Source organism: Pecten maximus, unplaced genomic scaffold (genome assembly GCF_902652985.1).
Source record: "Pecten maximus unplaced genomic scaffold, xPecMax1.1, whole genome shotgun sequence".
NCBI lineage: Eukaryota > Metazoa > Mollusca > Bivalvia > Pectinida > Pectinidae > Pecten > Pecten maximus.
This window is the reverse complement of record NW_022982727.1, coordinates 5,305-24,754: the sequence shown is the minus strand read 5'-3', so window position 1 is coordinate 24,754 and position 19,450 is coordinate 5,305. Positions and strand designations below refer to the sequence as shown.

The window sequence follows — 19,450 nt, the reverse complement described above, 5'->3', positions numbered from 1 at the left end:
CCAAGGATCAAAAGTATAACGGAGGACAGTTACATGATGTTTTATCAAAGTATACATTAGTCCTGTCGAAGCACAAAGGAATTTCCATGGACGTCAGATAAGGGGTATTTTGTAAAGACATCGGCATCAAATGTGAATCGTCAAAAATAAATCATCCCTATTTTTAAACGAGGAGCACATGTAAAGATATATAAGAGGAACAAACAGGTACAGCCCGTGGAATCGACAATAACAGTCCGAGGACCCAACAATAACAGCACGAGGAACTAACAATAACAGCACGAGGAACCAACAATAACAGCACGAGGAACCAACAATAACAGCACGAGGAACTAACAATAACATCACGAGGAACCAACAATAACAGCACGAGGAACTAACAATAACAGCACGAGGAACTAACAATAACAGCACGAGGAACAAACAATAACAACACGAGGAACTAACAATAACAGCACGAGGAACAAACAATAACAACACGAGGAACCAACAATAACAGCACGAGGAACTAACAATAACAGCACGAGGAACTAACAATAACAGCACGAGGAACTAACAATAACAGCACGAGGAACTAACAATAACAGCACGAGGAACAAACAATAACAACACGAGGAACTAACAATAACAGTCCGAGGACCCAACAATAACAGTACGAGGAACTAACAATAACAGCACGAGGAACCAACAATAACAACACGAGGAACTAACAATAACAGTACGAGGAACTAACAATAACAGCACGAGGAACCAACAATAACAGTACGAGGAACTAACAATAACAGCACGAGGAACCAACAATAACAACACGAGGAACTAACAATAACAGCACGAGGACCCAACAATAACATCACGAGGAACAAACAATAACAGCATGTGGAATCAAAATAACAGCATGTGGAACTAACAATAACAGCACGAGAAACTAACAATAACAGCACGAGGAACTAACAATAACAGCACGAGGAACTAACAATAACAGCACGAGGAATCAACAATAACAGTCCGAGGACCCAACAATAACATCACGAGGAACAAACAATAACAGCATGTGGAATCAAAATAACAGCATGTGGAACTAACAATAACAGCACGAGAAACTAACAATAACAGCACGAGGAACTAACAATAACAGCACGAGGAACTAACAATAACAGCACGGGGAACTAACAATATCAGTCCGAGGAACCAACAATAACAGCATGTGGAACTAACAATAACAGCACGAGGAACCAACAATAACAGCACGAGGAACTAACAATAACAGCACGAGGAACTAACAATAACAGCACGAGGAACTAACAATAACAGCACGAGGAACTAACAATAACAGCATGTGGAACTAACAATAACAGCATGTGGAACTAACAATAACAGCACGAGGAACTAACAATAACAGCACGAGGAACTAACAATAACAGCACGAGGAACCAACAATAACAGCACGAGGAACTAACAATAACAGCACGAGGAACTAACAATAACAGCACGAGGAACTAACAATAACAGCATGTGGAACTAACAATAACAGCACGAGGAACTAACAATAACAGCACGAGGAACTAACAATAACAGCACGAGGAACCAACAATAACAGCACGAGGAACTAACAATAACAGCACGAGGAACTAACAATAACAGCACGAGGAACTAACAATAACAGCATGTGGAACTAACAATAACAGCACGAGGAACTAACAATAACAGCACGAGGAACTAACAATATCAGTCCGAGGAACCAACAATAACAGCACGAGGAACCAGCAATAACAGCACGAGGAACAAACAATAAAGGCACGAGGAACAAACAATAACAGCATGTGGAACTAACAATAACAGCATGTGGAACTAACAATAACAGCATGTGGAACTAACAATAACAGCACGAGAAACTAACAATAACAGCACGAGGAAACAAAATAACAGCACGAGGATCCAACAATGAGCACGAGGAACAAACAAGAAGAGCACGAGGAACCAATAATGAGTTAGCTGTATTTCAAATAACATCAGTAGTGTGACTATGTTAACAGTAAACACATTCGAAATTTACTTTCTTTGTAAATGCAGATCATGATCTCATCTCCAAATACTCTAAACATACCGGACATATTCTGTTTTCTTTTGGATTACTTTGCCACCTACAAGTTTTAAATTGAAATTACCATGTACATGTACGTATTCCAAATATGCTTTTAATAAATATCCAGGTTTGAGGTATAATCTTCGTATACGTTGACGGCATGATGTTTATCAATTGTGTGTGAAACTATACAACCAAATAGTTTCATTGTGTTTTAGTCTAATATCAATGTCATTCTAGGCTTGACATTTAATTATTTTCTATTTTGAATACTAGATCATAACAAGCAAAACTAACTGACAAAGCGGATATACATATCCGTTGCATGAATGTGGTATTATTCCATTTCCAACGTAACGTATTTTTGGTAACTGTACACCTAGCTATACTTAACTGTGATATCTAAATATTTTCATTTTATTTGTACTGTAATTATGCATTTTGTACCGCACGTATATAAAACATCCCATTTTTATATTAACTTTTCTATATAATGAAATAAGTTATTTACGGCCATTTATTTACAACTATACAAACCTGTATTGTACCTTGAATTAAACACGTTTTAATAGATATGTGATTAGTTTTGTAGCATTAAAAGAAGAGCAATGCCATTTCTAGGCGTGGACACGTGATACATTTTCTACAAAATGTCAGTTATTGACTGTGATGCAATTTTCCCCTGTCATATGTATGTGCTGTCAATTGTCATTTTTTACCAATATTTTCCATCCTTTCCCTGAAGCGTTTAAGCAAGAATTTGGATGTATATCCTGCTACAGCTTGTTGAGAACTGACGTATATATAGCTCATGATAATTATGAGTATGTCGCCGCTATACTGATGGACAGATCAGGAATCTAAGGGCCTGTGGTTGGAGTGGAAGCTCTGTTAGCTTGGTCTCCGACTACTTGAGCAGCATGACACAGCAGGTTAAGATTGAGACTGACTGGAAGAGCTGAAGTTGTTTCTCAGGGATCTGTACTTGGCCTACTGCTTTTAAATGATTTGTAAACGATATATCTTTATATGTAAATTCATTTTAACTTTGCAACTTTATTTTTATTTTGAAATAATTGACTTGTCAACTTATTCCAAATCGTCTACTAAATGACATTTGAAGAGTTGAAAACTGGCTGGTCCATTCCTGGGATGGCCTGTCTGTCAATGCAATATCTGCAAATAATTATGACAATATTAAATCCCCATATCCCGCTTTTATATTTTTATCCTTTGCAATAAATTGTAATGTTGCTAATTACTAATCTTTATGTCATTGTTATATTATAAGTGATAACTATCTGTTTTACCTGAATATTTTTACATGTACTAGAGTCAGAGAGCTTGCTTGGTTGGGGCTTTCCCAACCACCTGCTCACTGGCCTGTAATGCCCTGTGATAATCTATTTAAACAAGTATCTTGTATCTTAGCTAATGCATATTCCGACATTGTTACATAATAAATGTACCCATGACCCATGTACAAAAACAAATATTGGTAGACAAATTGTCCATTTGAAACGCTAACATGTAGTTGATGACTGGAATCCCTTTACTTTGATTTGTGAAATATTTTGGGGTATTCCAAGTTATAGAGTAGAGGTATATGTCAGGTATTACGGCGTCATAAAAAGGAAGAATAGTTGTTTTTTAATGAGCTTTTCTTTACTCTCTTTTTGAATCTAATGTCTTTAAATACTGTTTGATTAGCGATGTCATATAATGCTAAGATCAGCAGTAGCTAGGAAATGTGATGTACTGAAAGGGGGAGGAGGAAAGTAACTAGATTCGTAGTATTGTTCTGTGGTGTCTGATTAAGACTGTATGATTCACGGATTATATTCCCCTAAGATGGGCACGTTTGATATCAATGTGCTCACAATAGAATGCATTAACTCATATACAGAAACGTATATTTCATGAAAATGCATATATATTACATATTTAGACATTATATGTAGGCAGTCGTACATCATGTAGCGAAATACCCGGATCATATACTCTAATGGATGTTTACCATACGAAGGGACGTACATACATGTATGTCCCTGCCATACAGCCAAGTTTATTTTAGCTCTTGCCTTACTTCATACCTGTTACATGTAGTCATACCAATTCTCAATTGTTTAATCTACGTGCCAATATTAATAAATGTGTAAAGACATGGTATTATGAACATTATATTTACTCGAAACAATGATTTTAGTCTTTAGTGTAATATCTTAGGCATTAGTATTGATCGCAGATGTCAACAAATATATGGTGCTACAAATGAAATGATTTGAAAATGAGTGTAAATGTAGTGTAAGGTGTCTTTGACCATTGTATCTTAGTGTATTGACCATGTACGATTCAGCACTGTCAATAAGTATATACATGTATATATCTATCACTATGTAACCCATTTGTAAACTGAATCATTAAATGCGAAATTATAATTGGTTCTTGTTTATTTATATGGAAGGTGTTGTCAGTGACAGATAAGACATTCATTATTCCGAAACTAATTATCATTAAAACCAACAAGAGGCCCATGGGCCTTAACGGTCATATGACTTTAAAGATCCTTGACTATTGCATCATGCATACTCAGTGACAAGTTTAGTGTTATTGATGATAAGTAAGATTAGTAAGGAAACATAGTACAACTATTAGAGATAAATCATTATATTTTTTAGAGACACATGAAAACAATGGTGATAGTTCTAAGGAATGGCATGAATGCCTTTTGAGTGGATTGAAAACTGATATTGAGAAGGTCTGGGCTATATTTTGTTGGATAGGACACATACATAAATCCTGAATAAGGGGAGGATCAATCGATTCACAACATTGGATTCTAGAACAGGTTGAGAATGGTTGATTGTCCTTTGCCTAGCTGTTCGCTAGATTATGCAAGAATTTCGTACAACCACGTTTAAACTTAAAGCGCAGAGGAACTGGTGCATCTCTAACGAAACTCATTCCTGCAAGTAAATAGACGTAAATATGCGACGTTTTTGTGGGTTAATAATCAGTTCCGCATTTGTCAGTTAAATACTATTTTATTAGACCAGTTATTAACATGCTTACGTACTTATTACACTTTTACATCAATTTTTACTTTGGAATGGAAATACTTTTAATTTTTACATTGTTTTATATTTCAAACGTTACTAACACAATTAGTTTCATCGAACACGTGTCCTATCTGCATTGATTGTTGAATGTTTTTTGACCATAGTTCTATTTCGAAATTTTGTCAATAACCTTTTGATTTCAATATCTATACTGAATAAGGAATATTAATTATCTTAGGGAAGATAATATTCCCTGTGTGGTGATCAGTTGTGAGGCAAAGAGTTTGGCGTACGAGGTAGGTCTCACGTAAGCCAATTAAACAATAAATGGAATGGAGTATTTGTGGGGGGCGAGTGGAGGATTTCTAGTCGCTGTTGGCATTCTGTGCTCTCTCTCGACATAGCACTGACAAACTGACACTCGTTGAAACATCAGGATTGAACAGCGATTGTCATACGATTATTTAATCATATGGGAACACGATTAAAACTAGTATGATCACCTGCAAGTCGGTTGTTAGATTTTGTAATGAATCTTTTTGAAATCCGTTTAATCATCATGCTGAAGAATTCGAAACTCAATCAAGTGAATAAAGAATTTAAAACATACCATAGAATATATGAAAACAAAAAACATAAGATATTAGAATGGATGTTAACCATGGCTGGCGGATAGGTATAAAAAATAAAAATAAAGGGCTATATATGAACTATAGACATAATTATATCTATACTCATTTTCATCATAGTTTATATGTATATCTGATATCATTTTTATTTGTTTGAATAGATTACAGGCGTTAGTCTGATATTCGATAAAATTGTTTGAAAAAAAAAAAAAAAAAAAAAAAAAATTAAAGTAGACAAATTCAGAAAATAAGATCTAGGCGCTAGAAATTCATGTCCGAATACACATTGGATATTGAAGTTTTAGGACATTCTTGCCTGGTAGAAATGTGGCTACGTACAACAGTACTGTTATGTATATGGTGTTACTGGTCTGTGAGATATCTTATAGTATTATGGTCTAAGGGGAAATAACGCCATTCCGAATATTGTTGTTTATTTTCTAATTTTGTTTTATTAGTTGGTACTTGATTCCGGATACGTTGGTCCGAGGTATGTTATATAATTAGTTGAATAAAATGGCGACAACATATCAAGACGCTCGTCCTCGTTATTAAAATATATTTCCTCTCACAGGCTGTCAGCAACGGCATATTACATGGAGAATCCAAAGGTGATATACTCATTAATAACTGCTAGGTAAGTCAGGACGTAATTTAGCGAGTAAACGGCGTGTTTTGACGATGTTATGTGTTTGTTAATAATAACCAAGTGTTTCATGACAGTGATTTCTCTATTTAGTAAATTGTGAACTGAACGATATGAAAGTATGAAACCCTATATTTTCATCACCCGCATAATGAAATATATGAACACGTGTGTATTGTTTAGTGATTCTAGATTCGCCGGGGCGCGTCTGGTAGATATTGCATTAAATGTTTCTCGAGGTTCTGGACTGTGTGATCAAGTTCGTTATTTGCAAAACTTTAACCCTACGGGGTACAAACTCTACATCATCTGCGCGGGTATAAATGACATTCCCGACAACATAGGAGATTAGTTGGAACAAGAGCAGATTAATAAATACAATTACCTTACAAAGAAGATTTTGGACATTGAACACGAAATCAAAACACACAATCCAACAGCTCAGGTGATATTTGGTACTATTCCTCCCAAGGATTTAAAAATATCTATTCGGAAATATCCACACAAATCCCCTCTAGCACCATCTGCAGTAACCACAAGACACCAACAGAAATTCGAAGAGTTTGTTCTGAAGCTTAACAATTTTATCAACGATTTTAACAGTAAGAATACTGGATGTCATTTAGCTCTCCATACTGACTTGCGTATTCACAGATCACGAGGGAGAACATCACAATTTTGTTATTATAACTTGTATGACGGACTCCATCCTCGACGCAATTTATTGATAGTATGGCAGGGAAAAGTTGTGAATGTATGCCAGAGACTAGTATATTGGATATATTATTTCAAATGTTGAAAGCCCACCGGCCAACATAATATGAAAAGTTACACTTTGTTGAAAGCCCACCGGCCAACATCAATTATGTAACTTATATATACATTCTTTATTCAAAATATTATGTTTAGATGTTGAAAGCCCAACGGCCGACATTGTTACAGTGTTATAGTGAGTATATTTTAACACTTTGGTACTACATATATATATAACCATATGTACTATATATACTCTGAAAATGCCAGCGAATTATACTACACGAAATGAACAACATTACACCATTCATCCCAGATAATAGCCCCGAGGATACTTTCACAGACTGGAATGAAGATGAAATTCTCAATGATTCATTTATTTTCGAAAATGCAATACAGGAACCAGGTGATAATTTCCGTTCAAGTACACCAGACCAAATTTCAGCATTTCCAATTGAAGATTTAGATCTGCCATTTCCGGACATTTCTGTTCCATCAATCTTTACATCATCCAGCTGTTTCAAAACAACATTACTGGACTTAGATATGGCGAAATCCATAATTTGTCAAAAATATTCTGGTTATCCACATGAAAATGGGGAATTCGAGTCATATGCTACATTGATTGATGTCACTGACAATAACAACAAAAAAATAGCAGCATTCCACTTGCATTTATTAGGACCAGCATTAGCATGGTTTAATGCATTACCTCAATACACAAAGAACACATGGGATAATTTGATTGCAGAGTTTAAGTCCAGATTCATTACCATAGATTGGCAAAGTCCCCAGATGTTTATTGAGAATGAAACATTTAATAAGCTGTGTCTCTTAGCAGGGCAACCAATGGAAGATTTCCATTGTTTGTTGTTGGAAAAGGGGCAATTGATCAGAAAACAGGAACATGAAATCCTTGCAAGGTTCATTAGTGGGTTGCCACAGGAATTAGCTTTTTTTGTTCGTGCAGGGAATCCTAAGGACTTATCATCTGCTTTAATAGCTGCAAAAATGGGGGAAAGTTATGGCTACCGCAAACACAGTTAGGATTCGACGGGGATATTATGTGCAATGTCCTCTGCCAAAAGTATTGAACCTCCGCAGAAACAGGAAATCAATGACCTCAAAGCTCAGATGGAGAAACTTACCACCCTTGTTGAGGCTATATCTACCAAACAGTCTCCACAACATTCCACATCTCAACCGGGTTCAAGGCCTTATAACCAGCCTCGTCAACCCTCGAATCCCAGGCGACAACAGTACGCACAGGATGGTCATTCTCGGCCTTCACTTGAATGTTTTGCATGCCAAGGTCTGGGACACCCAAAGAGGCTATGTAATTGGACTGGGATTGGAGAGTCGGCCCCAGGTTTGAAGTGTCAGCTTTGTCAGCAGTGGGGACATCCGGCTACAGATTGCAGATTTTTAGGAAATAATGCGCCACAGGGAAACCAACAACACCCGGGGTGGAACAGATCCCCCTCCTCGGGAAATCCAGTGTAAACTCAATTCATATGGGGTCTAACTCGCTACAGGATGTTTCAAAACCTCAATTTCTTTTTCTCCCGGTACAAATTCATCACACCCAAATATCGGCTCTTGTCGACACAGGCAGCTCTCTAAATATTATCAGTGAAAAATTGTATGACAGTATACCACCTGTTTTCAAAGCTAACTTTCAACATCTGCCTGACAAACAGATATTATTGGCTGACAACAAGAAGATAGCGATCATTGGAACAGCAACAATAACTGTACAAGTAGCTGGGTTTGTTCATCACATTCTAGTACATATCTTACCATGTACATCTCATCCATTGATTTTGGGAGTGAAATATCTACAAGACAAGGGTGTCATTCTCGATTTTACTAATTATGCTTGTTTTTTTGATCCATCTCCTGTCACGTGTACCAAAAGGATCGTTTTACCTCCTAATTCGGAAGTTGTATTATGGGGAGCAGTACAAAAACACATCCTATGTGGATCACAGGGCATCTGTTCTGGAAGTAGCTTTTGTGTTCACAAAAACTTAATGGTTGCCAGGACATTAGTAACTGTTGCTAAGGATGGTGTTGTTCCCATTAAGACTTTAAATCCTTCTTCCAATCCGGTTACATTGCTGCAAGGGAAAGTGTTAGCAAGGTTTGAACATTCATTGGAATACGATACATACCAGTTTTCTACTGACAGTGTGCAGAATGTACAGACGCCCACCGGCTCTGCACAGGAACACCCAACAGGCATTCATAGCTCATTCGATTAACTGTTTAAAATCCCAGAACACTTAACACCAACAGAGAAAGAAAATCTTCAAGATTTGCTCCGTCGACACAAAGAGTTGTTTGTCACACCAGAGTCACCAAACCTTTGCTACACTGAGCTTGTGAAACACAAGATCCTCCTCAAACCAGATGTTAAGCCTAAGCATCAAAGACCCTATCGTCTTCCTCCCGATAAACGAGAAGTATTACGACATCAACTTGATGAACTGTTGGATCAAGGAATCATAGCACCAGTGGATGGGTCTGAACAGATCCTCATCACCAGTCCAGTTGTCCTTGTGTCAAAAAAGGATCACTCGGGTCAACCAACACATCCAATTACCAAGACATCAAGCCTGTCTCAATTTAGATTCTGTGTAGACTTTCGATATCTTAACTCCCAGACTCAGACATTCCAATATCAAATTCCAAATCTCGAAGAACTCACGGAATCCTTTGCAGATAGAAAACCATCATACTTTACATCCATTGACTTGTCAAAGGGTTTCTTTCAGATGCCAATTGACGCTGATAGTACTGGCTTGACTGTTTTTAACACCTGTTACGGAACATTCAAATTCCAAAGATTACCTATGGGTTTGAGCACGGCTCCAAGTAGTTTTCAGCTGCTGATGGATAAAGTCTTGAGAGGACTCACTTTTAGATCTTGCCTTTGTTACATTGACGATGTCCTTATCAGTTCACCAAATATGGAACAACACATGCACGATGTTGAAGATGTGTTCAAACGATAAGTGGAGGCAGGGTTAAAACTCAATCCAAAAAAGTGTACCTTCGCTGAAAAGTCTTGCGTTTTTCTTGGTCATCAGATTTCAGAAAATGGAATTTCTCCACCACCTGATCGAGTGGAAACCATACAAAATATCAGCCTTCCAAAAGATTTGAAAGCTTTAAGGCGAATACTTGGATTATTCAACTGGTTCAGGAAATTTATTTCAAACTATAGCGCAGAAGCACAACCTTTGATACGTCTCACACAGTCTGGTGTCTCCTTTTTCTGGACTAAGAAGCATCAAGATGCTCTTGATAAACTGAAATCATTGCTTACGAACTGCGATTTTCTCGCATTTCCTGATTTTACAAAGACATTCTATCTCGGCGTTGACACGTGTTCCAGAGGCATAGGTTATATGCTTTACCAAAAACAGGACTCACCTGAGGACTTCCGAGAGGTTCGCTTTGGATCGAAATCACTGAGACGATGGCAAAGGTCATACGGACCAACGAAGCTGGAACTTCTTGGAATGGTCACGGCTATTCTGGATTGTGCATCATACTTGCGAGGAGCCAAGTTCGTTGTAGAATGCGACCATCAAGCCCTTAAACCTTTATTTCAAAAGCAAATGAAAGGAGCAATTTATGAGAGATGGATAGCTATTCTACAACAATTCACGTTTGAGATTAGATACAAGCCTGCAAGCCAGATGCAAGTTGCCGACACTCTTTCACGATCTCCCCAGAGATATCCTGATTTCCAAAGTCCAGAAGAAGATGATCCTCACTTTCCCTACATCACGGAGAAAACTGGGACTATTGTAGTTTATTTGTTGACAGTTCCGATGAATCGTCTTCGTTTCCCAATGAAGTCAACAATGTGCAAACATTGCCCCCAGCTATACCACCTTCACATTTGGATGTTTTTCAGAAACACTTAGCAGATTCTCTCCAACAAGATCGGGTTTATGATGCGGATACAGAAGATAATGATTTTGATTACGGTAGATTAACTAGGAAGGAAAGGAAGTCCAAAAGGCACGCAGTGACAACAAGTGAAAGAGATTCCCATAGAGAGGAAAGTCCTCCTGTAGAACAGGCTGATGGTGTCTCTTCATTCGAATCAACACCGGAAGAACAAAGAGAACAGACACTTTCCTTAGGTGATTCCCATGTAGACTTTACAGAGCAGGAGACAGTTGATCAAGATAACACTTTCAATAAGGCTGTTGTACAACATGTCACGGCTTCTCCAGGACTAAACACACAGGATTCCATTGACACAGATGCGGTATATTCTTCAGCTGCGGATTATTTTTCTGAGGTGTCGGAAAGAGTTCGCGATATGGACATATTTTCACAAGGCTCTTTTGACCTTGATACTGTTAAGAACCAACAACGCAAGGACACAACATTGTGCCACATCATTCACTACCTGCAAGATGGACGATTACCTGCTTCTCAAAAGGATTCTAGGCGAATCATGTTAGAAAGTTCAGATTATATATTTGCAAATGACGTTTTGTTCCATTCACGCATTTCCAGTGCAAAAGAACAAGATCACTGCAGCAATATCAGCTGGTGCTTCCTGAGGTGATGATAAAAACTGTCATTGAACTACATCACAACTCGCCTATGGCAGGACATGGAGGTATACAGCATACTGTGGATAGCATCAAGGACTCGTATTATTTTCCATGTATGGCAACCCGCATAGCAGAGTACGTAAGGTCGTGTCCACAATGTCAAGAACGGAAAGTAACTCGAGCACATACAAAAACTGGTATAGTTGCATTTCCCAAACCATCTCGATCTTTTGAGGTTTGGCAACTTGATTTGTATGGGCCAGTACCTGTTTCCAAGAATGGTAATTCGTATGTGTTTACCGCGGTGGACCAATTTAGCAAATATCTCTTTGCTGTTCCTTTCCGGAACAAGGATGCAGTTACAGTCTCGGAGGCAATATACTCATTAATGACGACTTTTGGAACCTGTAACGCTTTTGTGTCTGACCAAGGGTCAGAGTTTCTTTCCACTTGTACGAAGGAAGTTTGCCGTATGCTTGATATAAAGCAGGAATATACTCCGAGTTTCTCTCATCATTGTCTCGGCTCAGTGGAGAGAACGCATCGAACATTAGCGGAGCGTTTGACACCTTTCATTACAGATGGCCACCAGTGGGACAAAGTACTATCCTCTGTTGTTTCCTCTATGAACAATACAGTGAATGCGACATTAGGATATAGTCCGTTCGAAATAGTGTTTGGGTTTTGTCCACACTTCCCATTGTCTACTCACACACTTCCAGTCGAACTTCGCTCTCTTCCAAAAGACTACCATGAATATGTTTTGTCAATGGCAAAGCGTTTAGAAGTCGTGCGACAGGAAGACATCTGCTGAATCAGCTAAGGCATCATATGTTGAAAGAGCAAATTCCAAGGTTCATCCCTTGAACCTTAGTGCTGGTGACTATGTGTATTTACTCAAGACACATTCAGGTCAAGGTCAGAAGTTTCAACCACGTTATTCTGGTCCCTACGTCGTCAACAGTGTCATTTCAGATCACCTTGAGCGTCTACTAGATAAAGATTCTGGAAAACTTCTTCCACGTCCCATTCACAAGGACAGACTGAAGGTAGCATTTGTTCGCGTTCCAGAACCTACAGGCTATTTTCTACCCGCTGTCAAGAAAACTATCATCTCACAAAATGAGCAAAATGACGCTTATGTGGCTACTACAGATGTGGATAAACACCCCCATGACGATTTTGATAAACCTACAGATATTGATATTACCCAGAGATCTGAGGATTTGATCAACGACAGCACCAATTCATCTGCTTCAAATAATACTGGAAAGCCCACCGGCCCAGTTTCATTAGGCAATACTAATAGCAAATCAATTTCAATTCTGCCAAGACAAATTCGCGACTTGTTTCCATTGATTCCGAAGCCCCATCAAAATTTACAAAGTGTACCACAGTCACAATCAACCGAGCTGCTGATTTTAGATTTGCCTGGTCGCCCGCAACGTGCTCGTCAGAAGCCACTTCGCTTCAGAGACTCAGATCACGTGGATCCGGCGGAAGTTTCTAACACGGCGTCAGACGAGGACAAAGTGAAACGTGTCCTTGCGATGAGGAATGTAGGGATGGGAAAGGAGTACTTGGCACATTTGAAGGGTGAGCCAGCCCAAAATGCCAGATGGTTTTCTTTTCTTGACCTAGACGTAAAAACAAGGTCAAAGATCCGTGCCCGACCACCTCCCCTAGTATAGATATTTGTCATTACATTGCTTACATTTGTAATACTATATTTTAAGATAATTTACATTGTATTTCGCATTGAACAAATGATTACTTTATTGAATTTCTTTATGTACATTGCAAGACGATTTGTCGTAGAGAAATTATTTATATTTGATGATTTATATAGGTGATCGAGTGATGAATATAATGTGCTGGTTTTGCATGCGTTTTATTTCACAATATGCTGAACTGTATTAGAATATAACATTATCATTGCAAGTAATCACATATTGTATGGTTGTATTTGATATTTGATATGCTATTGATATAGCAGAGGAAACTTAAGGTTCTTTGTTTGCTTTGTTTGAATATTTTTCATGGTTTATTCTACATGTATATCACATGGTATAATACATTATTGTACACAACATAGTGATATTGCAAGTTAAAAGTTTATATATATGTATATATAACAAAGTTAGTATTACCAAAACAGATTTACCATTTATCATGTTACTTGTATTATTTTTGAATGACAAGCTTGATGGGTTTCAGAATGATAATCTGCATTTGATCTACTGTATCAAATGTAATCATTCTTGTGTTCATAGTTGAATACATGTGTACTGTATATAGCATATTGTATAGGTACAAAGTGTATTTTATATGATTGTTGTATTTTAAAATTTGTATGTGCCTAAAGTTTGGATTTCTTGAATATTGTAGAAGTCATAAATAATTACTAAAGTTTAATACAATTCTTGTTAAATTACTGAAATTAATATCATTTTAAATGCAGCTTAATAACTTTTTTGTATTTTTGTATGTGAAATTCTTTTACTCATACTATTAAGTCTGCATCCTTGTATTTGTGTTCCATAAATGCGCAGGTGGAGGGTAGATATAGGTATGATGAAGACATGGTGTTGTTTGAGGGAAGTTTTATTGCAGATTTACTCGTTTTTTTTATAGTAACGTTTAATTGAATAGTGTAAAATTCTTGATTTATGTATATTCATGTCATGTAATCAGATATCTCACGACCAGTTGTTAATTTCACAGGGTTCAATTTTTTAAGGGGGGGGGGGGGGGGGGGGGGGGGGGGCATGTTATGTATATGGTGTTACTGGTCTGTGAGATATCTTATAGTATTATGGTCTAAGGGGAAATAACTCCATTCCGGATATTGTTGTTTATTTTCTAATTTTGTTTTATTAGTTGGTACTTGATTCCGGATACGTTGGTCCGAGGTATGTTATATAATTAGTTGAATAAAATGGCGACAACGTATCAAGACGCTCGTCCTCGTTATTAAAATATATTTCCTCTCACAGCCTGTCAGCAACGGCATATTACAGTACTAAATTGGTGTTTTACATGTAATATATATTTCCAAAACTCACTTAAAGGATTTCTCAACAGAGTGTGGTATTGAAATCATGCAACGTCACAGGCAGCATTTGAAAGTAAAACCTAAAATCTGACGGTGTTAATAATATCAAGCCAAATTTCTTTCAAAGAAACAGTGAAGTTGACGATACTACAAAAAAGCCAGAACTGGTCCCGTATGTGTAGACACAATGCATTATATATATATATATATATATATATAAACGTGTACTCCGCCGTAAATGCGTATTAAATACTCCTTTGAATGAACCTGGCGATGCAGAACAGTGAACACGCGAGCACATATGCTGTCTGCGTAATCTATTTTTATGTGTAGTTGTGCAGTGTAATGGCGTGCTATCAGCCATGATAACATTACGATGAAGCTGCTGCTGCTGCTGCTGCTGCAGGTTCCAGCTGTCATGCAGACCACCCCGTACAATTGGAGGTAAGGTCGATCTCTTACTTATATACATGTACCTTATCACACAAAGCCAGTTTATCGAATACACAAATGTATGTATAAGTCAATTAACCATACGATTATGAAAACATTGATATCTAGTGTTATGAATGATTGAAGTAAGATTGTTTCAAGCTACTATGTACAAACATTTTGATGCCTATGGACAGAATTGACGCTTTTTATATAGTCTTGTAAAATTTTGTAAATGATATGGTTTGCATTGACGTCGTATATATGCTAGGTGCTTTATAAAGAGGAAGTCAGAGGTTCTTTGTGTAATAAAATTAAAGTAGGGCGTCACAAATGGTTACTGTGCTATACTGGCAATATGGCTGTCGATATGCCTCAGTCAGGGGCTGTCTCAAAAGGTCACTTTATACAGGACGAACCTAATTCGAATATTCTTGTTTGGCGATATGGTCTGCAAGGGTGCTTTCCAAATGGTAACTATGTTCTACAAGGGAAACATATCTGACAATGTGTTTCGGAGAGGATATTGTCTCGATAGGTTATCAAGATTGTTTTACTATGATGAACGCTATACAAGGCAAATATCTTACATTGTGTTTCTATGATGGGTTGGTCCCGGAAGGTTATTAAGAATGCCTGGCGAAATGGCATGCCAGAAAAGTTTCTGATGTTGTGCTTCTGTGATAAGGTTGTATCACAAGGTTATTAGGAATGATATACAAGGGGAAATGCTATACCAGAAAAGTACCTGACAGTGTGCTTCTGTTATGAGGTTGTCTCGAGAGGTTATTAAGAAATTTAAGTTAAAGTTAATACCCAAAAAATGTACTCCGTGTGTGTGGCAAACAACGTACAGGTAGCTATAATTATGGAAATCATATATCTCGTTAACAGAAAAAAAAAATAAAAAGAAAATAAATGAGTGGAATCTAATTAAATCAAACAGGCCGTACATCGGAACTATACTTTGTTTAAGTCAGCAATTTGATACATATGCTTTATATCTTCAGGACAATTCCCTTAAAAGAATAATCAACCGACCAACGCCTGCTTGGAACTAATTGAATGGATAGGGAGGGAGCAATATTTATCAACTAAGCTTGAGAATGGATACAACTGCGGATTCGATAGGTGAACTACTCACACACGCCATAGACTTTGCCAATGTCAAGAGCTACTCTGTGGATAGTATTTACCGGCCCATCGCAGAGGAGGCTGTTGCCTACGGTAACCGCCTGAACGTGGATGTGGTGAAATGTGGCAGCCATGCTGAGCGGCTGTATCTCCCGTATTTCAGTAGACCGGAAGCTGATTCGCAATGGGCGACTGACGTTAGTACAGACATTGACATGATGTTTGTATTTGATAACTATAATATTGTTTCAGACGTCCAGAACTCAGTTCCAGAAACACAACCAGACATGAATCTCTATCAATTAGTAGAAGCCAGTCATCCGGGGTATTACTATATGCTACCCCCCACAGTTGTTTCACGCGCGGACACCGGGACCCTCAAAATGTCTCTAATACAGAATACTGGATTATCAAGCGAAACATTAAAGATGCAACTGGAAAAGTCAATAACGCAAAGCAAGAAAGGTCAAGTCAATCTCATATTCATGGAAACACCGACTTTCAACGGTCCCTCTGTTACATTTCAGTCTCGTGAAAACAGTGGTGTTATGGTTTCAATTGACTGTGTCTTCGGTGTCAAATGTTTCTCTTGGCCAAAGCGTTTGGACAACTTCTTCACAAGGGTAATGAATCGCGAGTGGCCAGGCACCACCCTAGTTAGAGATATCCGGGAACAAGGATGTCACCTGGTTGCAATTGGGTCACATGGTAGCTGTTTACGACCCTATGAATGGAGGTTATCTTCAACAAAGGCTGAACAAATGTTAGCATTGTCTTTATCTGAAAATCAACGCCTTGCATATCAGATCGCAAAGTCGCTGATCAAATCGAACGAGAAAACAAAATGTATTTCGTCGTACTATGTTAAAACGACTTTTTTCTGGCTTTGTGAAGAACGTCAAATTAGCACATGGACGGAATCATCCAATCTGGAGAATATCCGAAGCCTTTTGGAAAAATTACTTCAATTCCTGACCACCAAAACTGTTCCTAACTATTTCATTGCAGAAAACAATCTTGTCGATCACTTTGAAGACGAGACGTTTGCGCGGGCCATCGAGGGCCTTGTTGAGTTGAGAAATACCTTAATACCAAGACTTGCCCAATTTTTGCAACACGTGGCCGTTATGCCTATGGAGTTCCAGAAACCCCCAATAGAAATGATAACATCAGGCCGTTCGGACGAGTTATTAGAATACCTGTGTGTTAACTTTTGTTTTGCAAGCATAGTTCACACAATTTTATCCCAGATAGAAAACAAAACGCATGTAAACTATTTGTACTTGGCTGAAGATATACTCAGACATTTGACTAGTTCATCAAAAATAGACCAGATCGACCCAGCTGTGAAACATGAGACAACTGACCATCCACTAGGTCAGGACCAGAGCATGTTTAAGAAGGAGGGCTGGTCTCTTTCACGGGCAGGCCTTCATTCCGCATGCAGCCTCCTCGAAAACATACTTCAGTACTTTCAGAGAAAGGACTTCCACCTGGAAATGATTTGGAGAATTTGTACAGAACTGGCAAATACTGCAGCTTGTCTCATGCACGGTTATTGTCAACCAGACAATGCAGGGACACCAGTCGTGAATGACTGCATGTATTTGTTAGATAGAAGTGCCTTTCTTCATCACGAGTATGCCCTCGCATATATACAAGCGTATTGGAAGCGATATCCTAAGTACCGTATAGAGCCAACAAAAAATCCAAACAAGCTATCGTTTTACTTCCTGGAAATGTGGATAATGATACTTATCAAATATCAACGAGAAAGTGACTATCAGTTTGGGATGATAGGTCGTGGTAACAACGACAACATGCGACTTCCGATCTGTGTTCGACGACTTGTCGAGTTCATGATTTTCTATGATTTCGACAAAACATGGGTTCTTCTGCAGATCGATTCGTCCCTGTTTGGTGGAAAACCAATCGCGAATTCCTTGAGGACCAAACGCGTTCAACATTCTTCTGCACTCCTTAAACTTGAAGGGGTTATCAATTTGACCAAACTAAAACTCCGCGCGAAAGCTTTTAAGTCAGACACAGAGAAGTACCAGTTACATTCGGATCTAGGCAAACTATATCATGTAAAAGGGAATCTGGCAAACTCGTCAGAAGAACATGCCAAAATGCACAGAAAGTCTCTGGAATACTTCAAAGATTCCATCAGTTCCTGTCAATCGGATGTATCACTGAAAGTGGATTTTGCAGCATTTATGTTTGAGGTCAACCATTTCCATGAAAGTCTTGATCATATTCGGGATTCCTTCCTATCGACAGAAGGAGAGTCCGCCTTGAACATTTACGATACCACCACATATCTTTTCCTCCCTGATCGGTTACAAGAAATCGTCGGCAACGCAGTTCCGGTTGCAATACCGTCACTTCTGCTGGCGTGCTATTACGTTCTTACAATTTACAAATCAGTCAGGATTTTACGGGATCAGTCATTATTCGAACGTATACTGGAATGTCTGAAGGAGGCCATTTCCTCCAGTAACGACGATACCCGGAGGTTAGGACTATACATAGTCTCTGACTTTCTTTCTCGATGAACGCTACATCTGACTCAACAGTTCTGTGTGCGAACTTTGTTACGAATTAGACTTTCAGAATGGCATTGTTCTGTTTAAGTTCAACTATAATTTCATAAAAAGATGTGTATACAGCGACACATCAGATCACCGAAATGCTTTATCTAACTTTGTTCTGTTAATTGGACGTTTTATATTTTTTTGACTATTGTTACGAAAGTGCTATAATCTGAAAAATAAAATAAAATAAATAAAATCAACTGAAATTAAAGGTCATCATCGTCAATGAAATAAAATATAGAGAAAATACAATCTTTTGATTATTATATCATCATTTATACTTATGAATCTATAATTATACAATTGCACATTTTCAGGATCCAAAGTTCCGTGACAATAAGATATGGCGACATTATTTTGTATTTGCGCTTTGTTTAATTCAGTCAGAAAACAGTAATTTGCTTATGCAGTGACCACTCTTAAAGTAATAGAAACAATATTAAGTTGTTATATATACATACATACTTATATATAATTTC

At 37.9% G+C, this 19,450-nt stretch overlaps 1 protein-coding gene across 1 annotated transcript; it reads left to right on the top strand.

Annotated features, from left to right (window-relative positions):
* Positions 1-15,149: 15,149 nt before the first annotated feature.
* Positions 15,150-19,206, top strand: LOC117320846. Its single transcript, XM_033875329.1, has 2 exons — positions 15,150-15,252; positions 16,251-19,206. The coding sequence occupies exon 2, from the start codon at positions 16,347-16,349 to the stop codon at positions 18,930-18,932; it is 2,586 nt and encodes an 861-aa protein (XP_033731220.1). The 5' UTR covers positions 15,150-15,252; positions 16,251-16,346; the 3' UTR covers positions 18,933-19,206.
* Positions 19,207-19,450: the final 244 nt, after the last annotated feature.

What these genes read in the sequence shown, in the direction of transcription:
- LOC117320846 (XM_033875329.1), top strand. Translation starts at nt 16,347, where the DNA reads ATGGATACAACTGCGGATTCGATAGGTGAACTACTCACACACGCCATA.